A 26,620-nucleotide genomic window follows, 5' to 3' on the forward strand; every position below is an offset into this window, starting at 1 on the left:
CAGTAAACTTATACATAGCCGACATTGAATGTGGGATAATAATGAATAAATAATGTAATCGGTTATTTCAACTTGATAATACAGTAAAGAAAGACAGTAACATTTTTACATACATTATGCTTGGTTAATAATGAATAAACATTTCATCACCAGCATTTTCTTTTTTTGGGTGGTGGGGGGGTCCTTGGGGTCCCATTGGTCAGTGGTCAGTGGTTCTCAACCTGCGGTTTGCGACCAAATAAGGGGTCGCCACTATAGTCTGCCGTTGGGTGCGAGGTCTGTCTGTGGTGGCCTTTCTCTATTGCGAGGTGTTCACTGAGTTTGTATCTAGTCTAGGGATGGGACGATATGAAAATTTCACACAGGGGACGATATGAAAATTTCATGTCACGAATTATTGTGACCAAAATAATCACGATTTACGATATTATCTCCGTAATCAAAAATATGCTTAAAACTCTTAACTCATTGAGTGCCAGAATTGCCAGAAATATTTCAGAATGATGTTGTCCCAGTGCCAGAGTTTTTTGCCAAGTAAAAAAAAGTGCTTAGGAAGCGAGATACAGCCTTTTTCAGTTCTAAGTTAAACAAGGAGTGGATGGAGCTGCAAATCTTCAGATGATGATATCTTGGGTTCTGAACATGTTTTTCAAAAACACGAAAAATGAATGAATAGCATTCCATTGGGGTTGTCTCTTTCAAGTGTGTCAGGTAGCTTTCTTTTTGTTTACTTATAATCTGGTTTAGACCAGTGGGTTTTCTGTCTGGTTGGCTGTGCTTGTGTTTGTGCACAGAGTCCCTGAACCAGCTGGCTAAGGGAGCGTCTCTGTAGCTGTTATCTATGCGAGAGGGCTTTGTTATGGAAGCATGTCTGGGTCGCATTCTTTTAGGTGCTTATACATTTTAAATGCTCCCTTCTTGGATGATGATGAGAGGGTATTGTCCTAATTCTGCTCCTGCATGCATTGTTTGTTGTTTTCCGTTGGGTGCGGCGGATGGATGAGTTCTGGGTGCAGATATATCGCACACCTAACACTTGTCGACTTCGACATGCAAGTGAGAAACTCCAAAGTGGGCAAGTTGAGGCACAGCTGTTTACAAAGCAGGGGGAAAATGTATTGATCAGCCCCGTGTGTCTTGAGTTTATGAAACACGAAAGCATAACATCAGTGAAAACAAAGATGTATTATACCAAACACTGGAGTTTTTCGACATAAGAGGCTGAAATACAGGGCACAGCGTCAGTGGTCAGTGCCATTGGCTACTGGAGCTGTGTGAAGAGGTGCTTATATTTTCCTTTTGGATGCACGGTTAGGGCTGTCACGATTACACATTTTAAGTTGACGATTAATTGTCACACAAATAATTGCGATTAACGATTTAATTGTGTGTTTGGCATTCAACATTGGAACATACAAAAACAATTTGTTTGCCTTTTTAGGCTTTGTAATACAAAATTGCACAGGCCAGATATGACAAATAACTTAAATATATGAAGAAATTATTGACAACAAATGTAATGATTTTATACATTTGAAAATGTGTGAAACATGGAGACGATTATAGCGATTATGCAAAAATAATTGCGATCGCCTCAAATTATTGCGATTAGACGATTATGTAAACATTTTGACAGGCCTATGCACGGTTTTGATTCTAGTGTAATATTACTCTCATCAAAACCCATGTTTTAGATAATGTACCTATAATTAAAGCCATAACGATGAACTAATACAGCTATTTTATTTAGTTTAGCAGTCTCAGTCGGGGATGTGTGCACGGAACGTGTTTGTTCAGTGTGCGCGCACGCACGTTTGTTCAGTGCGTGCATGTTGTTAGATCGGTGAAGTTGTGAAGGCGGGGGGTCGCGAGCCATACCCAAGTCTTTTTGAGGGGTCGCCAGCTAAAAAGGTTGAGAACCAATGGTCTAGGACTAGGTGACACGTTTGGAATTCTTAGGGACCATTTTAAACCTGGCGTCCCCTTTGGGGCTCATCATTATGAGTGAAAATGTTCAAAAGTTAACATTTATTTGTGTGTGTGTGTGTGTGTGTGTGTGTGTGTGTGTGTGTGTGTGTGTGTGTGTGTGTGTGTGTGTGTGTGTGTGTGTGTGTGTGTGTGTGTGTGTGTGTGTGTGTGTGTGTGTGTGTGTGTGTGTGTGTGTGTGTGTGTGTGTGTGTGTGTGCAGGACTTACGCATTGAGGAGGGTGCGTGATGCGTTTCGGGCCAACAGCACGGTAAAGGACCCTAACACTGTCCACACACTGCTGCAGGAGGGGCACAAGACCCTGGCCCTCATCCAGAGACAGGTACACACACACACACCACACCACACCACACTACACCAGGTCGGCAAGTAAGTTCGGCCTCGGACCAACATTTTTTCTAAGCCATTATTAGAAAGTGGGCCAGAACAAAATCAGTGGCTAATTTAGGGAGCATGTTATATATCTCTGCTGTCCGGCAGGAACCAGCTAACTCCAAAATGTTAATTTTTCAGGAAATGAAAAAAAAGTGTATTTAGGAGGTTTTGTTCATTGATAAGAACAGCTGAATGGACCTCCAACCTCATTGTGAGCTTGGAGGTCAAAAGGGGGTGGAGCCTAGAGTCAGCTAAACCAGCCAACTCCTGTGGACTTCGCTGGTTTAGCAGAACATTTTAGGATCCAATGGAGTTAGCTGGTTTTGTCAGAAGCACTTTTTAATGCTTTTCATTGGTTCAATATTTTTTTTACCAAAGGGTGTTCGTAAAGGGTGTTCAATGGCCCTGATTTATGGAAAAAAAATGCAAAAGCGTCAAAATGGAGATAGCTGGTTTCTCCCGGACAGCACCGAATTATACAATAATGACTATCTTGCTATAAAAAAATATACATTTGGTGTCTGGTGTAACTATTGATAGAACAATGTGTGTGGAAACAAAATGTTTAAAAATAACATTTTATCTGGAGACAGTCAGTCGTACTCTTTTTGGAACAAGAGCTCTTTCATGTTTCAAGGTCTCCAAGGACATAGAGAGAAACAATGTATTGTGTAAGTCATGTGAAACACAGTTTTGGTTAGTTTTTTGTTTTACGTAATAAGTTTTTCATCCAAAAGTCCTTAACCCATTCAATCCGGGAACGCATCTGTGTCATCTTCAGATATCTTTGGCTATTCAACAATAGCAGATATACAAGCGCATAGCGTGTATCCGAGTGCAGCGCTATGAGCTTGTAGATCTGCTGTTTTGAAAATTCGTGCAAATCTTTGAATATATATATATTTTTTTAAGCGAACATTTGTAACTCAAATCTTTGCTTCTGGGGGTCCCTGGAACAAAATATTTTACAAATGTTCGCTGCTACCTCTACGTTGTTGTACCTTTCAATCCGGGAGCCACCTCTGTGTCTCATTAGCTGTTGCTATACATATAGTAACATAATTTTTTATTAGTTGTTTTAGTAAGAATTTGAACATTTTCAGAAAACTATAGTTAGGTAGAAGGCGTTTTTAGAATTGGCCTCAGGTCTAAATGGGTTAAAAATATATATATTCAAAGATTTGCGCACATTTTCACGATTTTTCAAAAATAGCTGTTCTACAAGCTAGCTATGAGCTTGTATATCTGCTATTTTCGAATAACCAAATTAATCGTAAAATTACACGGATGCGTTCCTGAATCGAATGGGTTAAGGGGAAAGTGAACAGTGAAAACATAACATTCAAAGAATGGAAATAGAACTACCCTATGTGTTCATCATCCTACCCGGTTTCATCAATGCAACGCCTTTGCTGTCCTACCATCCTACCTACTGTATGTCGGACTGTCCGTCAGATATTATCTTTTTTTTTTAATGTAAAAATATTGGTGAAACATAGGTGGTACAGAGAAACAAAGGTTGGTTTATCAATATTAATCATATCCCCATGATTATTTTTGCCTTTTATGGGACCTGACGAGACACAGACAGGACAAAAAGAATGTAGATAAAAAAATAACCAAGATGCAATGGGGCAGAGTTTACATCGGAGTATCTGAGGTGCTCACCTCAGAGAAGGAGTATTTCTTTAGGATCAGTCTGGGTCAAGGGATGTGAGGGTGTTTATGAATGTGATTAGCGGTTGCCATCTATCATAAAAATTGGCAATTGAGCCTCTTAGAGAGTACTTTACCTTTTCCGATGATAGAAATGACATTAAGTCCTTGAGCCGGGAGGTGGTGGATGATGGTCCGTCAGATATTATCACTGGCGGGCCAATTCTGGCCCACGGGCCGCCCGTTGCCTACCACTACTCTACACTCTACACACACACACACACTCTCTCATTACTGTGGTATCACAGTGCTAATTACCCAGCTGTTTGGTCACTTTGTTCCCATCATGCACCACTCTCCTGTCAGCCAATCCCACGAGAGCGTAAGCAGGATGTTAACTGTCTCTCTCTCGCTCTCTCGTACCATTCTCTCTCTTTTCTAATCTTCTCCATTCCTCCATCCGTCTGTCCATCCTTTCTTTCAATCGCTCATTGGAGCCAAAAAGTGTGTGTGGACCATATGTCCCCACTGGTATAGTACAATCTGAGAACTAGACATGCATGTGAGGACAATTTTTCTGGTCCTCATATCTTTTTACTGTTAGAAAAATGTTAGATTTAGTCTTAATTTATACTTAGTTGTGCGATGCTGTCGCACAGTCCAAATAGCAGATCTACAAGCTTGTAGATCGGCCATATAGGGTGCATAACACAGCACTTAAACTGTGTGTGTGTGTGTGTGTCACGAACGTGCAAGCTTGCGTGCGTCCCTGCCTCATATGCCCTCACATCCTCCTCTCTGATTTTATTTCAGTTCTTTCCTCTGCCCTTAATAGTGTTTTTTATTGAGCCTGTGTGTGTGTGTGTGTGTTTTGAATTAGTTAGGGAGTAAAGATGATGGATTGTAGCTGCAGAGAGGAAGGTACTGTATACTGTTTAATGAGAGAGAGAGAGAGACAGATGAGTGGGCCGCCAACACTTTCAGAGATTTCCAAGTGGGCCCTGTTCCAGAACAAGGTTGGGGAACCTCTGTGCTTTTCTCTCTCTGCTGCTTAACCACTTCAACCCTATACTTTAGTTGAGCGGAGTCCCTCAGGGCTCTATGCTAGGGAATTTTCTGTTTTCACTCACACACCAGGGTGTCCCGTTAGCCGGTATTTAACCGGCCATTGACTGATAAAAATGTTTAATTGGCCGTTAATTATAAACATCACCGGCCAATGTGGCCGATTAGGCAATTTTTTATCATTTCAGCGTATTATTAATATTATTGGATATTGCAGTTATCTGATAGATCAGCCTATTCGTCGTGCGATGGCGTCGCATGAGATCTATAAGCTCATAGCGCAGCACTCGGTGCCGCGCTATGAGCTTGTAGATCTGCTATTTTAGAAAAATCTGATATATTCAAAGATTGCAAATCTTTGAATAAATATATTTTTTAAAGCGAACAAATCTTTGCTTCTGGAGGTCACTGTCACGAAATATGACATGGGGGTTCGCAGCCAAATATGTATCATTTTGGGGGTCCTTCACATGAAAAGGTTTGAGAAGGTAACTATAAAAACAGGAACAGATTGCATCTGTGATAAAGTAAAGGAGCACAGCGCTAACGTAACGAGGTGTAATTATCAGTTGGGTGCACGTATATCTCCAAACACGTATGTGACGTTAATTATAATATGGCCGATTAATTTATTCTTTGACCGGAAAAAAATAATCCTGTCGGTCACGGTGGCCGGCCTAGCAGAAACCCCGCTCCACACTAAATATCTTCGCTGAGAAACGCGATGCACCGCGACGACTTGTGAGCTTATAGATCAGCTATTTTCCGAGAAGGTTTTCCTGGAATACGGATGCTGGGGTTAAAGTGGTTAACCACTTAAACCCCAGCAGAAAATAGCCCGATCGACAAGCTGTTTTTCAGCGAAAGCTTTCCCCACAATAACGGAAAACAGAAAAGACATTAGTATTGAGCCCTGAGGGACTCATGTCAACCATATAGGGTTAAAGTGGTTAAAAACATGTCAGGTTAATGTGAGTCATATACCACATAGCTGCTACAGGGGAGGAGAAGTTATCTAATAAAGTTTGCTGTGAATTCCCTCTGTGCCTCTGGCTGCACATAAATAAAACTATAATGTTGGCTTTTATATGAAGGAAACTGTTTACCTGCCACAAGCAATAATAACACACGAAAATGATAATACTGTAGTTGTGTTAATGTGTGTGGATGTTGTGTGTTTGTGTGCATGTTATTGTTTAGTTATTGTGTGTATGTTTATGTGTTTGTGCGTGTTACTGTGTGGTTGTGTGTATGTTATTGTGCGTTTGAGTGTTTATTTGCGTTTTGCAGTATATCTTTTCAGAATGTACAGTATATCATTTTAGATGTGTTCTTTTGAGATGGGATATTGCTAGCTCTCTCCAGAATTCAGGAATTCCTCTCTCTACCTCTCTCTCTCTGTGTCTGTATCTCTCTCTCTCTGTCTCTCTGTCTCTCTCTCTGTCTCTCTGTCTCTCTGTCTGTCTGTCTCTCTGTCTCTCTGTCTGTCTGTCTCTCTGTCTGTCTCTCTTGGTGATGCAATTGATTGACTGAGAAAGGCAATTTGAGGGCAAACAGAGAGAGAGTCGATATATCTGTTAATAATACAACTTCAAGAAAAGAACAATACAATTTTGGATGCACTGCACTTTGAACACTGCGAACCCACCAGCTCAACCCTGTACAGACACTACAGGTGAAAAGTAGCAGTAAAAGTAGCAATACCACAATTTAGAAATACACTGTTACAAGTGAAAGGCTTGTGTTCAAAATTTTACGTGAGTAAAAGTACAAAAGTATTGGCATCAAAATATACTTAAAGGACCAAAGTACTAAAATGTTTGAAAATAGCAGATATCTGAGCTTGTAGAGCGGCTATTTTCAAATAGCCTATGTATAAAATAGGGCTAAAGTGGTTAATGTGTTTTATAATATAATCATTTATATCTGCACAGTAACTAGTAACTACATTTTCAAATAATTATAATGGAGTAAAAGTACAATATTTTTTTCTCTGAGATGTAGTGGAGTCCAACTAACCCAAACTACCGTAGTTCCATAACAGACCAGCATGGCTTTAAAACCAATCAATCAGATTGAACCAAACAGACCCATCTGGGACATTACAACACTTAAACCAAAGCACTAAACAAACCTCATTACCATCTGGGTCCTGAAAAACAAGGAATATCAGCCACAGTCGGGTGGAAACCTTGTATGTCAAAACTACTTCATAATGACAAAAATAACCTGTATGTGGTCCAAAGGGTCCAATGTAGTTATAATTTAATCACCAACTCTTGTTAATATACTTTTCATTAATTCAATATTTATTTAAAAAAAAAACTAACCACGTTCACTTACACTTTAAAATGTTTCAAAAAATGTTGCTACTTTTGTGTGACATTGTAGTATGATGACATTTTTGAAAAACCATACAAAAACTTAAAAATGGAGATACAAGGCTTCTTCTCCTTTGTCAGAGATATAATTCACAGAGTAAAGACCCAGCAGCACCCCCTTGTGGATGCTCCATCATAGACGTACGTGTGTGTGTGTGTGTGTGTGCGCGCGTGTGCTTGTGTGCGCTTGTGTGCGTGTCCATTAGTTTGGAGTGAACTGTGATTTTATTGGCTATTATGTAAAGGTATCTCTCTCCCCTCCCCTCAACAATGTCTATTGATTCTCTCCTTGACTCCTTGAAATCATCGCGTCTCATTTTCCATGGCCTCAGCGCGTGTGTGTGAGTGTGTGTGTGTGTGTGTGTGTGTGTGTGTGTGCGCGCACGCATGTGTGTTGAGCAAGAGTTTAGTTTAGAGGCCAGTGTAGTGCATAACACAAATGTATGGATTTAGATGGAAATGTAATAAAATGAAAATAAGAGGCCAATCTGTCTGCGTGACCGGAGCAGAGCAGAGCAGAGCAGAGCAGCACAATGAACTAGAACTCCACCCTGATGCCAGAATGTTTGGGTCTGCTGCCAATCCCATTTCTTTTAACCCATTCAATCCGGAAACGCATCTGTGTCACTTTAGATGGGGGGGGGTCCCTGGAACAACATATTTTGATGGGTAAAACCATCGTACCCAAAAATTATATGTATTTGGCCGCTGACCCCATCTCAAAATATAGTTCCAGGGACCCCCAAAAGCAAAAAAAATTATAATAGAAAAATTAATAACACTCTGTGTTCATTTTGCATGTTCTCCCCGTGTTCCCTAGGTACTCACAAAAACATGCAGTAATCCAGGTCTCTATACTGCCTCCCCCTGGTCAGCAGCGGCGCCTGATGGAGGGGAAAGGAACTGGTTGGAATAACGTGTTCCTTCCACGCACTACGTCTAACCAGGGAAACTCCCCCCTGTCAGGTGACAAGAAGCGGCTTGCTAGCTCTCATGCATTGAAGGAGGTATGAGCTCGGCTCTAGGCTCTCCTTAGGCTGACAGAGGAAGTGTAGCGCCCAGGATTACTTAGACAATTGGCACTGGGTGAAAAAATGGGTTACAAAAATCGTGGGATAAAATTTTAAGTAAAAAAAAAAAGAAGATCTACAAGCTCATAGCGTGCCGCGCTATGAGCTTGTAGATCTGCTATTTTTTGAATAGCCAAAAGTATAAAATAATGGTTATAGCAAAAAATCTGAAATGACACAGATGCGTTCCCGGATTGAATGGGTAATATACAGGGGAAAAAAATATGGAGATACAAGGTTTCCGCCCCGACAGCAACGATATTATGCTGGGTATTTATTCGGTATGTATTTTCACGTGGGCCCTGATCCAGAAAGGATTGGGGGAAATGCTCTGGTGTGTGTGTGTGTGTGTGTAGACACATCGCCACACCCAGGCAGTCAGGCTGCATACTAGTGCAGCTCCACTAGTGAACACAGCACAGTAGAGCGAGTAGTGCGGCTTCATTCATAAAAAGTGTGCTTTCATTAATATTTCATGGTTAGGAAGGAAAAACTAACTCTCTCTCTGCTGAGCCCAGAGGCTGGGTGTGGAGCTCACTGTTTAACCCGTTGAATCCGGGAACGCGTCTGTGTCATTTTAAGATTTATTTGGCTATTTAAAAAATGGCAGATCTACAAGCTCATAGCACGGCACCGATGAGCTTGTAAATCTGCTATTTTTTTGAAAAATCTTGAAAAATTTGTGCAAATATTTTTTTTAATCGGACATTTTAAACTCAAATCTTTGCTTCTGGGGGGTCCCTGGAACGAAATATTTTGAGATGGGGGTCCGCGGCTAAATACATAATACAAAAGTTTGAGAAGCACTGATATTATAGCAACATACATCTTTTTATTTATTTTTGTAACTGTTTTAGAACACATTTGTACGTAGCATCCCCCAGAAGCAAAGATTTTAGTTACAAATGTCGCTTTAAAAAATATAAATATTCAAAGATTTGCACACAATTTCAAGATTTTTCAAAAAAGAGCAGATCTACAAGCTCATAGCGCGGAACTCGGTGCCGTGCTATGAGCTTGTATATCTGCTATTTTTGAATAGCCAAAAGTATAAAATAAGGGATAGCTCAAATCTAAAAATGACACAGATGCGTTTCCCGGATTGAATGTGTTAAATAAAACCACCGAATAATATAACAGTGATAAAACCCTCCACACAGATGGAGTCTTAGAAATGCACACGTCCACAGATGGACACTATGGAATGAAAGAAGCAGGAGTCCACTCCATGCATATCAATTAGCACCAGGCTTCCATTTGTAAATAAAAAAAACAAGAGGCTGGGGGACTTACCCACTGAAGCCCTTTTTTGCCCAGTGGTTCTCAATCTTTTTCGTGCCGCGGACCCCCAAATTGATATGTATTTGGCTGCGGACCCCCCATCTGAAAATATTGTGTGCCAGGGACCCCCAGAAGAGAAGATTTGGGCTTAAAATTCTAAATTATTCAAAATGTTTGATATTTTTCAAGTATATTTCGTGACACACTGCGAGCTTTTATATCTGCTATTTTTGAATAGCCAACATATAATGGATAAAGTGGATAAAATAATTGTGATGCTATATAAACTACTTTTGCTGGGGACCCCCTGGAACCCCCCCCCCCCCCCCCAAGGACCCCTGGGGGTCCCCGGACCCCACTTTGAAAACCAATGCTTTAGCCTAAAATGTGTTGTGCGAGTGCGACGCATAGCGAAACTAGCCGATCTACAAGCTTACAACTTGTCTCATTGCGATGGGTGGTGAGCTTGTAGATCGCCTATTTTCGGAAGGTTTTGACTATTCCTGATTAATTATTAATAATCTTAAATCTGCAAAGTAACTAGTAACTAAAGCTGTCAAATAATTGTAGTGGAAGTACATTTGTCTCTGAGATGTAGTGGAGTAGAAGTATATAAAGGATCAGAAAATACTGAAATACTCAAGTAAAACTACTGTACCTTGAAATTGTACTTAAAGTACAGTGCTTGAGTGAATGTACTTAGTTACTTTCCATCACTGCCTATGGCGACAGAAATGCCAGACAGTGACATCTCATAGACTGACATTATAAATGACATTTCATGTCCTACAAATCTGTCCTTTTTTATGCTTTGGTGGCTAAAAATGTAGCTTAAGTCAGCCACCCAAAGGTCCCCCCTGCAGGAAAAACCCTGATCTCTTTAAAGGGTATGTAGGTAACATTTTATACGAAGATGAATAATAAATCAAATGATCCATTCACAGAGCCTTTAAAGGTGTGTGGAATAAAAGCATTGCCCCCACAGGTTGTAGAGCGGCTATTTGTCGGCTATTTCTAGCTATATTCACTGCCATCCTAAAATGTTTGCGTGTTAACAGCATGTTTTGCAAACGTGCACTGCAATATTAGATATGACGTAATGCCACCGTTAACCGCGCGCGCACACACACGTGCACCTGTACACACACACACACACACACACACACACACACACACACACACACACACACACACACACACACACACACTGGCATCATGACACACACAACCACAGGCTGACACACACACAAGGGGTTACTGCGGCAACCATGACACCGTGTGCGTGTGTGTGTGTGTGTGTGTGTGTGTGTGGTGATGTCATCTGGAACACTTTCACAGGCTTTAGGGGGCAAATCCCCACATCTACACACACATAGTGAGGTGCGGGAGTTAACTCTTTAGTGATCACAGTGTGGGGAAAATACAGCCCTCTTGTTGCTAAGCAACCAATTAAATGGGAAGGCACTCGGTTCACATGCACATTGACCTCCTTTTATTCATATATTTATGTATTGCCAAATTCAGGATTATATTCTTATGTGTGTGAGTGAAAACATCATTCCAGTGTTCTCTGAGGGTATCTCTCACTCAAAAAACAGCAGAGTTTGAATTACTTGCTTCCCCCCTCCGGGCGCAACATGTCCGGAGGCGACCGAATGCACCACGTCCAATGGTTTTTACTAGAGATGTTCACATACCATTTGTTCCTTTCCGATCCGATTCTGTGACCCTCAATGTACACCACCATTGTACAGTGAAGTATAATACAGGGTTAATCAGACGATATCTATTTAGAATGTCTATGTGTTGATGGATGGATGGAAAGTTTGAAACCCTGCTTCTCGATTAATCGATGAACCTACGTGACCAAGAGGAAGCCGGTTCTAAATATTGGTTTCGATATAATTTTTTGGTTAAACGCCCTGCCCTGTCATGAAGTGTGTTTGTAACGTCATTGTTCACTTCTAATACCAGAAGAAAACGACGTGATCAATTCTTTATTAAAACAAGAGCTCATTATCAATATGTGACAAATACAAGTACCAGAAGTCTCTTTCTTTCACCCTTCCTTTCTCTCTATGCGCAGGCTGTGGTTGGTGCTGAGAAGCACGCTCTCTTGCAAGATCAAATGAATGATTCATACTTACATCTTATTCTATAGCCTCATTTTAATAAGTTTAGGTAATGCGATGGTTTAGATACACGCCCAGACTTGTGCAGGAGAACGGACTGGCATCGCTCCGAGCGATGTGCTGGGATGGAACAATCTCTACCTTGACGGGAAATTATAATCAACCCAATCTATTCTTGTCAGATTCAACGTTTTTATTTATTTATATAAAATTAAGGTACCTGACAAGGAGGACGTTTTCCCACGGTTGTAAACGGTCTATCACCGTTACCAAATGGATCACTTGTTTCAGCATATTTTGAGTCAATGAAAGTGACATTGTGTGATTCAACGTGTGTACATGCAGTACAGCACTGCTTCCTACCGACGTACAGAGTGAGTCGGGTTGTGTGTATGTGTGATGTTGAGTCTGCCCGTGTGTAACCTTTGCGTCCACACAGAGGAAGCCGGATCACTGTGGTCAGAAAACCGGGCGGTTTTCATTCTCGAACTGACCAGTGTGATCCGGTCTAGGCCACGCCTATTCTACAAAGTGGTTTCCGGTTGATCGATTGATTGACACCTTTATTTATTCTCGAAAAGGGCATTGAGGTTTACCCTCATTTGCAATTCTGTCGAGATTACACACAAACAAAAATCTACAATTAAGATGCATATAGATACGTATAAAACACAGAAACAACAAAATAAGACCAAAACCGAAAACTAGTAGCCAAGTTAAAAACAGTTACATAGTGAGGTAGGGAGATTTGAGGTTATTAATTTGTCCATAGGATATTGGGACATTCATTTTTAACACGAGTTGTAGATTGTTCCATGAAACTGGAGCATCATAGCAGAAAGCAGATTTTCCCAGTTCAGACTGAACATGTGGAACATTAAGTGTAAGCCAGTCGTTGGAGCGGGTCTGGTAACTGCTGTTATTCCATACTAACAGCAGTGTGATATATGGTGGTAACTTACCATCAATAGCCTTAAAAATAAACTGGTACCAGTGCTTATTTCTCCTCTCTGAGAGGGAAGACCAACCTACTTTGTCATAGAGGATACAGTGGTGAGTGCCGTAGCTTTTACCAGTAATAAATCTAAGTGCCGAGTGATAAGCTGTATCTAGGGATAAAAGAGTGGTAGCATTTCTATAAATGACATCACCATAGTCCAAGACTGACATAAAGACTGTTTCAACAATCCTTTTCCTGCAGATCATTGGGACGCTAGATTTGGTTCTGTAAAGAAATCAAAATTTCTGTCATAGTTTGGTGGTGAGATTTGCTATGTGATATTTAAATGATTCAACTTTTCATCGAGCCAAATACAGAGATATATTTTTTTTTTTGGTAACTATCAATAGAGGATCCGTTAATAGTTTTTATATGTGAACAGTTATAGTGTATGTTTTTGGCTCTCGAAAATATCATTAATTTTGTTTTGCTGGGGTTCAGAACCAGTTTAAGTGAGATGAGTGCTTCTTGCAGGGTGTCAAAGGATTGTTTGAGTTTTTCCATTGCTAGTTGAACAGTTGAGTCAGCTGTAAATAATTGTGTCATCGGCATGCAAATGTCTTTTAACTTGGAGACTGTTATTTACAGTTATTGTTATTGTATGTAGATGGTGAAGAGAACTGGACCCAAGACGGAACCTTGTGGCACTCATTTGGTTACCGGCAAAAATTGGGCATCCCCTACTCTGACACACAGGCGCTTTCCGGATAAATAGTCACGGAACCAATGAAGGGCCACATTATCAAGACCAATATTATGAGCAGACCATGATTCACAGTGTCAAACCCTTTTGAGAGATCGATAAATATAGCAGCACAGTGAAGTTTTTGGGCGGTGAAACCGCCCCTATAAGTGAGATTTGGAAAAATGTACATATATCTTGGGCAGTGAAACCGCCCCTGAAAGTGAGGTTTGGAAATTTGTACAATTATCCTGCGCTGTGATTGGCCAATCACAATCTATTCAGGACTGTGATTGGCCAGTGTCACATGACACATGTGCATAGCCCTATATAAGCAACCATAACTTAAAAAAAAACATACATTTGTTTTTTTTAAGTTGTGGTTTTGTCCATCATAAAGAGTGTTTCATCATTGGTTGACTCCATTCAGTATTGTGGTTAGCTAGGAAGACACCGCCCACTTCACACAGGGTGTGATTTTTGGGCGGTGAAACCGCCCCTATAAGTGAGATTTGGAAAAATGTACATTTTCCTGCGCTGTGATCTGGGCCCAGGAAATTAGTAGAATTATCCTGCGCTGTGATTGGCCAATCACAGCCTATTCAGGACTGTGATTGGCCAGTGTCACATGACACATGTGCATAGCCCTATATAAGCAACCATAACTTGAAAAAAACCAAAATTTTGGTTTTTTTCAAGTTATGGTTTTGTCCATCATAAAGAGTGTTTCAATAAATGTATTTATCCTTTGTACATGATTGATCGACTCCATTCAGTATTGATTAGTGATTAGCTAGCAAGACACCGCCCACTTCACACAGGGTGTGATTTTTACTTTATTTTTAATCTAATGCAGTTAGAAAGCGGTTGGCGCCACTTTGCTTTTGTTCCCCCACGTGAATGCCAAATCCAGTAGCTAGCTACTAGCTAGCTAGTCCTGCCAGTCGCTACGAGTTGGAATAAAAGATGGACGTACAGTACCAAAGGAAGTATTTCAGGAACTTCTTGGAGAAACTTGTTGGATTCATCAAATTACTGATTGAATCTGGTCGAGGGGAATAATTTAGGGCGGAGCACAATCTTGGTGGTGTCCACCAATGGTTTCTGCCCGCCTGATGATGTGAAGTTATGTCCGCTCTGGACCGGATCAGAAAACTGAAAAATTAGGCGCTCGTGGTGGCCCACCACCACGGAGGTGTTTGCCACGGGATGCAGCCGTTCTACAAGCCCACAACGCATCGCGTCCGCGATGCGTTGTGGGCTTGTAGATGGGCTCACGTATACGACGAAGAATAACTTGAAGCTGCTTGCAGACTGAGACAATCTCACCAGACCAACTGCTGTGTCCGGTTACAGGAGCCTCAAAAGAGGCTATTCCGGTTTAGGTTTTTTTTAACAGTCAAAAATGCATTAATAGCTCTAAAGCACACATACACACATATGCATTTACACACATACAGTACAGTACACATTCTTAAACACACTTGCTGCTGCACTTCTCTGTGCTGTACACACTCTTTCTCTCTCTTTCTCTTTCTCTCTCTTTCTCTCTCTCTCTCTTTCTCTCTCTCACACACTTACGTCTGTCTGTCTTTATCTCTCTCTCTCTCTCTCTCTCTCTCTCTCTCTATCTCTCTCCCCCCTTCTCCCCCCCCCCCTCTCTCTCTCTCTCTCTCCCCCCCTCCCTCCCTCCCTCTCTCTCTCAGAGGGGTGGTGATGGATGGATAGAGGGAGGTAGGGTTTCACACTTTCACAGACAGATAACGCAGGAAGATGGAGTGAAACTGAGTCAAACGAGTACACACAAGTTGTGCGTGTGTGTGTGTGTGTGACCTTGCTAATCACCTCTATAAGAGACAGTAAATGATCTCTCTTAACGATCCTGTCTCCACTCTGACGTCTGATTGGCCGCAGCCCCAGGAGGATGGCCCTGCCCACACACACACCACGCCCTCAACCAATCTGCTGTCCCCGATTGACTCGGCAGTGACCAATCAGATGCTGTGAAGAAATCCCCCCCTGCCGGCACCACACACACATGCACACGTGCGCGCGTGCACAACCGCGAGCACACACACAAACTGCAGAACACAAAACTAATGAGTGGAGTTCCACTGAAAGTTTTGGGTGTCTGTCTGTCTACACACACACAAATTAGATGTGGAGAGTAACTGAAACTGTGTGTGTGTGTGTGTGTGTGTGTGTGTGTGTGTGTGTGTGTGTGTGTGTGTGTGTGTGTGTGTGTGTGTGTGTGTGTGTGTGTGTGTGTGTGTGTGTGTGTGTGTGTGTGTGTGTGTGTGTGTGTGTGTGGGGGGAGAGTTCCCTTTTAGGCTGTGATCCCTCTTCAGCGAGGAGAGGAGATGCATATCTACACACTGTATTATACCAGTGGTTCTAAAAGTGGGGTCCGGGGACCCCCAGGGGTCCTTGTGGTTCCAGGTGGGCCCCAGCGAAATGACATAATATAGTATCCAAATCAGTATTTTTAACTCTATATACATCGGCTATTTAAAAAATAAAAAGAAGAACATTTTGGAATGTATATCTTTGAAACATTTTAACAACCCTAATCTTATATGGGGGTTCCTGGCACAAAATACTTTCAGATGGGGTTCAGAGGCAGAATACATTTAAATTTGGGGGTCCTCGACTTGAAAAGCATTTACTTTATGTCTACTAGTAAAAATGCTCAGTGCTAGAGTGTGCGTGTGTGCCGGTAAGGCTTTAAACCAGACAGAGAGAGAGCGATAGAGCGAGCATGTAGAATCACACGGAGGACAGTTTGCTGTTCGGCAGCATCACTGCCGCAACAATTTACATGTGACACTCCCCCCCCTGGCTGCCGATTGGTCCAGAGGGGACACCCACCTCCTCTAAGCCACACCTCCTCCCACGCACTCACTCCAGCCAATCGGCAAGTCACGATGCGGGGATGTACCTACTGGGAGAGAGAGAGAGAGAGAGGGGGGGGGGGTATAGTGAGTGAGTGAAAGAGAAGATGGGTGTGTATGTGTGACAGAGATGGAGAGAATGGGGCGTGCGAGGGAGGGAGGGAGGGAGGGAGAGAGAGATTTGGACAGACATATATTGCCCCCTTGTGGAAGGGTAATGACATGACCACAAACACATACACACACATGGTTTCTTAAGGTAGCTCTCCACCAAACAGATTACTACAGATTACTACAGACTGGCAGTCGAATGAAGTCGGGAGATCAGTCGGTTGGAAGGAGTGGGAAAAGAAAGTTGCTAAATGCACCTGAGAGCCGACACCGGCAGACGGCTACTATGGTGCTAAAAATAGCTTATGGCTCGACATCAAAGTTCAAACACGTGAACATGTACATGCTTAAATCATATTATAAAGATAAAGACTGCAGGGTGCTTTGGGCATGGGCACAAAGTTTTCTCATCTGTATTTAAACTATTTTGGCGTATCATATCTTTCACATTGCCTGCAAGCTGCAGCGCAATGCGCACACGGCCATATCATTTTGCCTCAACTAATGAAATCAAAGGGGGGGAAATGGAAGCCGTGTCATTTCTGTTCGAGTAGCCTGTTCGAGTAGCCTACTGTAGGATGGGCTACTCACCACACGAGCCTTGTGGGCCAACGTTTCATCATAATCATCGTGTTCAGCTGGTGTTTGAATGAGACGAGCCACACTCGCTTGTGCGTGCACAGTCCCGCGTTTTGTGTCTGCATTTTGAGCTGTAGTAATATGTATGCTTGTCACACTTATTATTACATAATCGTCGTCATCGTTTCCATGTTGAAAACTTTTCATATATTTAGTGTGGTTGCCCGAATGGGCAACCAGACTATTGTTATAGAGAAACTTTATAGATAAACAATTTTTTCAACCGCATCTCCTCCCACAGTTTATTTTTCCCAATTTAGTGGCATATGTCAAAATGACCGTCTTGACCGGGAATCGTCTGCTTGTATTTTGCTAAGAGATTGGTTAAATAGTTTAATTGATATTGATTTATTAGTGCATTAAATGTCCCCATCCACTTTAATGGAAAAGTGAAAAAACTCAAATTCAAGTATTTTTTTCTCTGAAATCGTAAGAGCTAGAGTTACCAGATTTGGTGGGGAGGTTCATAATTTAGTCCAAAATTATCTTAAAAATAATCACACCATTCGGCCTCATGGTGGCGCTATTACAGCCCACTTTACGTTTTTGGCCTTTAACTTTTGAACCGTAGGTCCTAGAATAAAAATCCTTTTCTCCCTAGATTCCTTGGGTCATGACGCAACTCCCCATATAGGCCACGCCCATTTGCGTCAGGATAGATTTTCCGCCATTTTGAATTTTCTTCAAAACACACTTTTAGCTCCTCCTCCCACATATTTTCTCCAAATTTCACAAAAATCGGTACACATTATCTCTGGACCCATGCGATAATCTGGAGTGAAACAGAATTTTGATAGTCCATACCGTTCGTCCGTAAATGGCTTCCAAAGTTAGCGGAAGGGGCCCGTTTTACAAAAAAGGCCACAAATCACTAACGAAACGTCCAGTCAATCCCAAATTTGAATCACATGTCGAGGGTGGTTTACTCAACGAATCCCCAAAAGTATTTCCAAGTATTTCCAGTATTTTGATCCATAGGGGGCGCCACAACTGTGCAAAACGTAACCGTTTGATGCAAAAACATGATTTTTGGGGGGATCACTCCTCTCAAATTGAAAAGCAGGTGATCTCAGGAGTGACATGACGATGTCATTGGCCCGCTACATTTGTGGGAGGGGCTTATTTATTTTAGTGGGAGGGGCCTATTTCTTCAAATCAAAACGCCATGTAGCACGAACACAGGATCCAATCAGCACCAAATTCGAATGGCACGTCACGCGGCCTCCGATGGTATTCCTCCAAGCATATTCCTCAAGTCCGGGCGGCGGCAACCTGCGACCGCAGTCGGCGCAACCACACTTTGCAATTTCCCAGAATTGCGACGCGTCTAGTTTCAAACGTTTTCCAGAAATTGCAGATCTACAACCCATCAGCTATTTCCGCTATTCTTTACATTTTCTTTCAAGTACATTATCAAATGTGTCAGTAATTTCTTTACATATTCAGATCATTTGTCATATAGGCCCTGTGCAATTTGTGATTTATGAAGCCTAAGAACCAAACAAAACAAAATATATTCCAATGTTACTAAATTAAATCGTTAATCGCAATTAATCGTCAACTTAAATTTGTAATCGTGACAGCCATAGTAATATTTATATACCATGGATATGCGCTGTATTCAGACAAAATAAATGTACCGCATTTTAGAAAGGGTCCCTATATCAGCCAACCATAGAGCTCTATCTCCTCTCCGCCAGCCTGCTGCTACCCAACGGCCGAAAGCCGACCGTATACGACCGAGCTTGCTCAGTCGGATTTTGACACTGATCTGGAATCTGTTTATTATGGAGTGAAGTTGGACGGACCAGAAGCTCCAAATCTCTTCAGCAAAAAATAGCAGATGTCCAAGCTCACGACGTGCAGATTGTAGATTAGCATGTAGATCTGGTATTTTCAATCTATCTTTGAAAAATGTTGAAGTTATTTGAAACATTTTTAAAACACAAATCCTGGGATGGTGGTCCTTGGCTCAGACTGGGGTCTGCGGTCAAGTACATATTAATTTGGGGGTCCTTGAGATTAAAAGGTTTGAGAATCAATGCGAGAATCAATGCGTTGGTTCAGCATTACAATAAGCGACTTACACTTATTGTAATTCGCTTTGGATAAAAGCGTCTGCTAAATGACTGTAATGTAATGTAATGTTGGGGCATATGGAATGAATGAAAGTCAATGTTATGTCCCCAAACATTTGCAAACCCAACATGCATGCTCGCAGGTAGTAATTCTATACTGAAGTCACGGCTCCAAAAATAAAGTAAAATGTACACACACACATACATACACACACCCTTCATACACTGCTTTCACTGTCTGTCCTTGACTTGACTCTTGTCTCTCTAACTTCCTTAGACACACACACACACACACACACACACACACACACACACACACACACACACACACACACACACACACAGTCCCTAAGAGCCCATGGGGGGCAGAGTAGCAGTTGAAGGGCACACACACTCTTTCTCCGCACTGTCTTGTAGTTAACGTGTGCGTGCGTGCGTGCGTGTGTATGTGCCCGTGGCGTGCATGTTGGCACAGTGAAGGACTCTTTGCTAGTCGGCACTTTCTAACCTGTTCAAACTCCCAGAGGTGTTTGTCTCCCTCTCCCCCCCACACACACACAAGTCTATTTGCTGATGCTAGCAGAGAGGGGTCTCGGGGAGGGAGGGGGGGATGGAACGGAGGTAGAGAGAAAAAGAAGGGATGGCTCAGAGTTAGGGAAAGAACGAGAGGGGGAGGATTGGATTGGAGGTAGAGAGAAATAGGATGGAGGTAGAGAGAAAAACGAGAGGAAGAGAGAGAGAGAGAGGAGTGATTGATCGGAGGTAGGAAAATAGAAAGAATGGATAGATGGCGAGGTAGAAAGAGAGAAAGGAGTGATGGATTGGAGGTAGAGAAAGAGAGAGCGGATGGATAGGTGGAGGTAGTGGAAGAACAGATGGATGGATGGATGGATGGAGAGATGGAGGTGAAAGAGGAAAAGATGATGTGTCATTGAGGAAACCTGTCTGTCTTTTCCCTCACAGCAGGGAGCAGCAAAACAAACTGACGCACTGAAAACTGTGTGTGTGTGCGCGCGCGCGTCTCTGTCTCTCTCCTGACCTTGTATCTCTGCATGACATCATTTATACATCTGCCTGCATCTCTGCAACTTAACTGATCGTGTGTGTGTGTGTGTGTGTGTGTGTGTGCGTGCGTGCGTGTACATTTGCGTGTGTCAATGTTCTGGCACGGTGCGTTCCCTTAAGTTAGTTTTCGGTGTCGTATAATCCCTTGGGAAGATACGGCAGCCGACAAATCAGCCTGAGCTGAGCAGTCTGTCCTTCTGTCACCCCTCTCAGCCAGGTCAAATAAACGCTGAAATAGTGATACTATTATTCTCACATATCAGCATTTATTTGACCTCAGACCATGGCTCAAAGCCTGATCCAACCCTACAACTCCTCCTGCTCACTCGAATCAGCTAACATAGGGCAGCGGTCTTAACCTTCCCTAAAACACCCTGGACAACGCTCCATAAGTCCTAGACTCTTCTCCCTTCCCTGAAACACCCTGGATAACGCTCCACACGTCCTAGACTCTTCTCCCTTCCCTGAAACACCCTGGACAGCGCTCCACACGTCCTAGACTCTTCTCCCTTCCTATAGTTTCAATGATACAGATTATTATTGTTGATAGTATATTGTTTAGACTGATGCTACTGTAGATTTAACCTGTGATCCTAGTTTACTGAAGCACGACACTGTCTCTCTGCATTTGATGTGTGTTATTCAATCTCCTGGAGGAACTCTGTAACTGCCTGACTCACCTGTAGTCTGAGTATATCTTTTCTTGTATTCTCAGGTTGCTTAGTTGTACTTTGCTTGCTTCAGAGTATCAGTGCTGTATCTAGTTAGTTTGTGTTTAAAAGTAATTTGTTTTAAAGCATTAGAGGTATATTGTGAGGTGTGACCTGATTGCCCTATCAGAGGGAGTTTGACCTGAACCAGGCCTATTGCCTTGTTCATACTAGGGGAGGAGTCTCCTGATTTGTCTCAAGACAATTAGCAATCAGTTGAAGTTGTTTTAAACCACCTGCTCTGAAAGCGGTAGCTTTCAAAGCGGCTAGCAAACGAAGGCTAGGCAGACAAAGGCAAGAGGCGACTTTGTCAAAACCCGACTTAGTCAATTTACGCCCTTCCACATTGAGTGCTTCTTCAGTGTTTAGTGATATATAGTAGTGTGATAGTAGTAGTATTTATAGTAGTGTGTATATGTTTAGTGATCTACAATGTGTTTTCTTCCTATTCCTGTCCTCTCCTCTTCCTGGTGGTTGCAAAAACACTGGGTTACACCCAGATGTCGCGATACAACTAATCTAATATATCCTACTTTTTCCACTCACGTCGAGCAAGTGGTAACGGGAGGGCTTTGGAATTGCCACTCGGCTGTGGTGGAAGGCAAATCTGCTTTCATCTCAGCCTACGCATCCTTGCTCTCCCTTAACTTTCTTGCTCTGACTGAGACCTGGATCAGACCAGAAAACACTGCTACGCCCGCGGCTCTGTCAGATGTGTACTCTTTCTCTCACACTCCCAGAGCCGTGCGGACAGGTGGTGGGGCTGGTCTGCTAATTTCCAGAAAATGGAAATACTCTCCTGTTTCACTGTCACAATTCTCTCCTACCTCATTTGAATTTCATGTGGTCACTGTCTCTCATCCAGTCAAGCTCACCATTGCAGTTGTTTATCGCCCACCGGGCCCTGCTGGTGGCTTCCTGGAGGAGCTGGACCATCTAGTCTCCCACTTCCCTGTCGATGGCTCTGGATTCATCCTTCTGGGTGACTTCAACCTCCCGACTGAGAAGCAGCTAGACCCACTACTTTCGTTTCTCGCCGCCTTTGACCTAGTTATTTGCCCATCTCCTCCTACCCATGAGGCGGGCAACCAACTGGACCTGATTTTCACCAGAGGCTGCTCTATTGCTAACCTGTCTGTCACTCCTCTTTCCAGTGAAAAGGGTAAGAAACTCTCTGATCACTACTTCATGTCCTACTCTCTCTCTCTCTCTCCTCTCCCCCCTCACAGCCCCTCCCTACCCACATGATTGCCTCACGTCACAATCTTCGCTCACTTTCCTCCACTGTTCTTTCCTCCTCTGTTCTCTCTGCTCTCCCTGCCCCTGAATCCTTTGCTCTTCTATCCCCTGATACCGCCACAGATCTTCTTTTCTCTACTCTATCCTCTTCTCTCGACCATCTCTGTCCCCTCACCACCAGGCCTGCACGCCAAACTCCACCTGCCCCCTGGTTGTCGGACTCAGTGCGGACTGAGAGACGGAGCCTGAGAGCGGCTGAGCGCAAATGGAGAAATGGCAACCTCCTGGAGGACCTTCTCACCTTCCAATCTCTCATTTCTACTTTTTCCTCCTCTCTATCAGCTGCTAAAGCTGCTTTTTTCTGCACTAAAATTCAGGCTTCTGCTTCCAACCCTAAAAAACTCTTTGAAACTTTCTCCTCTCTCCTGCAACCACCACCCCCTCCCTCCTCGTCCCTCCTCCCCGACGATTTCGCCAACTTCTTTGACAAGAAGGTGAACGATATCCGATCCTCCTTCCCTCCTCCCCCGGCTGGTGCCCTGCGCACTACCCACACCCGTCTGCCTGCCACCCCCCCCTCTCTACCCTCATCTACTCCTCTCCCCCCCCCCCATCCCCTCTCTATCCCACTTCTCTCCCCTCTCCCCTAACGAGGTCCTTCTCCTTATTACCTCTAGTCGCCCCACCTCATGCTCTCTGGACCCGGTCCCATCCACTCTGTTGCAGTCTATTGCACCTGAACTTCTTCCCTTCTTAACCCACCTTATTAACACCTCTCTGATATCTGGCTACTTTCCCTCTACTTTCAAGACTGCCAGAGTCACCCCCCTCCTGAAGAAACCGACACTTGACCCCTCTGAGATCAAGAACTACAGACCGGTTTCCCTTCTATCCTTCCTATCTAAAACTCTCGAACGTGCTGTCTTTAAACAACTGTCCTCCTATCTCCACCAGAACAACCTCCTGGACTCCAACCAGTCTGGGTTCAAAGTGGGTCACTCGACAGAGACTGCCCTCCTGGCAGTGACGGAGTCGCTCCATGCCGCTAGAGCGAACTCTCTCTCCTCCGTTCTGATACTCCTGGACCTGTCTGCAGCGTTCGACACGGTGAACCATCAGATCCTCCTCTCCACCCTCGAGGGGATGGGTGTCTCAGGCTCTGCACTCTCCCTGTTTGCATCCTACCTGACGGGTCGCTCATACCAGGTGATGCTGAGAGGGTCTGTGTCAGAACCACACAGGCTCACAACTGGGGTTCCCCAAGGCTCGGTTCTGGGTCCTCTTCTTTTCTCTCTCTACACTACATCTCTGGGTGCTGTCATCCACTCTCATGGCTTTTCCTACCACTGCTATGCCGATGACACCCAACTAATCCTCTCATTCCCCCCCTCTGATACCCAGGTGGAGACACGCATTGCTGCTTGTCTGGCTGACATCTCGGAGTGGATGTCGACAAACCACCTGAAGCTCAACCTGGACAAGACCGAGCTGATGTTCCTCCCGGGGAAGGGCTGTCCGCATCGAGACATGGCCATCACCATTGATAATGCTGTGGTGACCTCAACTCGGACTGCGAAGAATCTGGGTGTGACCCTGGACGATCAACTGACGTTCTCGGCAAACATCGCATCAGTGACGAGGTCCTGCAGATTCCTGCTCTACAACATCAGGAGGATTCGCCCCTTCCTCACGGAGAAGGCAGCCCAGGTGCTCATCCAGGCTCTCGTCATCTCCCGCCTGGACTACTGCAACTCCCTCCTTGCTGGTGCTCCGGCATCCGCCATCAAACCCCTGGAGCTTGTTCAGAAAGCTGCGGCTCGTCTGGTGTTCAACCGCCCCAAGTTCTCCCACACAACCATCCTTCTCCGCTCTCTACACTGGCTCCCCGTAGCGGCTCGCATCCAGTTCAAAACCCTGGTGCTAGCCTATAGGGCAGTGAAAGGAACAGCTCCTTCCTACCTCCGGGCTATGGTCGATGCCTACACCCCTGCCCGACCACTTCGGTCTGCCACCTCGGGGCGACTGATTGCCTCGTCACTCAAGGGTCCTTCTGGCCGATCCACACGGTCACGACTCTTTTCTGTTCTGGCCCCACAGTGGTGGAATGAACTTCCCACTGATGTTAGGACAGCAGAGTCACTGCCCATATTTCGCCGCAGACTGAAAACCCACCTCTTCAGGAAACACTACCCTTCCTCTCTGCCTGACCTACTTGTTGTTAACTAGTTGTACGAACGCTTGTTTAATGTTTTCTATTGCTGTATTGTTTATTGGATTATTGGATTGTTTATTGGATCTTGTTTAGTCGATACACTTATTGGTTTTAGCTCATGCTCATTTGATTTAGCTATTTTGTCTCATCTGTTTAAGGAAATAGGTAGCTGATATACTGCACTTTTACCTTAGCGCTAGGTATACTCTTGGTTGCTTGTTTTTGCAGAAAATGCACTAAAGACTTCTGGTGATTAGTAGTTTTCGTTCCCTACCTATGTTGAATACACTTATTGTAAGTCGCTTTGGATAAAAGCGTCTGCTAAATGACTGTAATGTAATGTAATGATGTATGTGTTTACCTTGTTTATTGTAAGTATCTCTGGATGAGAGCGTCTGCTAAATGCCTATTGCCTAGATTATAAATCATAAGCTCTAACTCAAACAACCATGAATATGCATATTATTGTCACCATTGGGAGTTATTTTTTAGTCACAAGCTCTTATTAATTATTTTTTTCATTGGTTACATATTCATACAATCCACAGACACCCTTAACCACTTTCAACCTGGCGTCCTTATATTGGTTATGCCGTAAAAGTTCAAAAAGTTTTCGAATTACAGAAAATATTCAATCTACAAGCTTGTAGATAGAATATTTGTGCTACTTTTATGCCTCACTGTAGGGCTCTTCTCTATAAGTAGTAGTAGTAGTTTATTACTAAATTACTACTTATAGAGAAGTAGTAGAAGTAGAACTCTATAACGGCGCCCTGACTATGTTTGTTTCTCTCACGCTCGCTCGCTCGCTCACACACACACACACACACACACACACACACACACACACACACACACACACACACACACACACACACACACACACACACACACACAGTATTGGGAGGGAGGTATCCAAATAAATGCATATACCTGGTTGCCTACTATTTAACATAGATAACCTAGTTAGCATAGATCAGTGGTGCTCAAAGTGTGGCCCAGGGGACCTTGAGGAGGTTCAAGGGTGTCCCCAGTAAAATTTAGCTAATTGGCATCAAGTGGGCACCTGAGAAGTCTGGGCACCTCAATGTAAAAAATAAGGGAGGAAAAAATAATTAAAGTATGCTTTGGGAAATGATCTGAAATAAGCATGATTATTTTGAACATGCTTAAACATTTAACATTTTTTATGGCATAGAAGTTGAAAAAGGTAGATACATGATGGTCTGATAATGACATATTTGCACCATGCATGTTCAAAACATGTATACTTTACATGAGTTCAGACCATTTCACATTGAGGTGCCCAGACTTCTCAGGTGCCCACTCTTCCGACAACCAAGCTCTGAAAGAGGCCTCAACAGGCGTTGATGTGCCCCGTTTGACACCTCCAGTGTGGCTTGGGGACGTTGTAAACAATGGATGACACGAGTGTCTGGCACTTTCAGTGTGCCAGTGTCTTCAGAAAACCTCTGACAGGTTCTGGCACTGAGTGAAGCGAGCTGACAGTGTGAAGCTCTGTGACTGACACTCCACACGCTACACCAAAGCATAGTGGCGCTTGTTGGGCAGAAACCTTTTTATGTTTTTAAAACGTTTCATGTTTTTTTTTGTCGTACTACAGTGTCACACAAAAGTTGCAAAAATCTACAAGCTCACAACGCGTCACGATGCTATGCATTGAGAGCTTGTAGATCAGCTATTGTTGCTAATTTTGACACATTTTGGACGTGAACGTGGTTAAGTATGTCTATGGGTTTTATAAATATTAAGCCAATGAATAGCCAAAGACATCTAAAGTGACACAATGGGTTAAAACATGGGGTTTTGATAAGAGAAGTAATATTACACTCGAGTCAAACCGTTCATCCGAGAGGAAAATATACGCACCTCTTCACACAGATCCAGTAGCCAATGGCCACTGACCACCGATGTTGGCCCTGGCAGGTCGCGCCTCTTACAGTATGTTGATAAAAGTCCACTGATTTATCGATGTGATTTGGATGTTTGGTTTAATACATCTTCCTTTTCACTGACGTTAAGCTT

The 26,620-nt window shown here is 43.3% G+C and overlaps 1 protein-coding gene across 1 annotated transcript in view; it reads left to right on the forward strand.

The window, feature by feature from the left end:
- The window catches only part of lyrm4b (LYR motif containing 4), a 41,274-nt gene that overhangs the window by 11,605 nt on the left and 3,049 nt on the right, over positions 1-26,620 (forward strand). Inside the window, exon 2 of the mRNA XM_080417567.1 lies at positions 2,189-2,309. Coding sequence (XP_080273693.1) covers positions 2,189-2,309 — 121 coding nt within the window. The remainder of the gene's footprint in view (positions 1-2,188; positions 2,310-26,620) is intronic.

The sequence above is a fragment of the Gymnoscopelus braueri genome (assembly GCF_963280865.1).
Source record: "Gymnoscopelus braueri genome assembly, chromosome: 21".
Taxonomy (NCBI): domain Eukaryota; kingdom Metazoa; phylum Chordata; class Actinopteri; order Myctophiformes; family Myctophidae; genus Gymnoscopelus; species Gymnoscopelus braueri.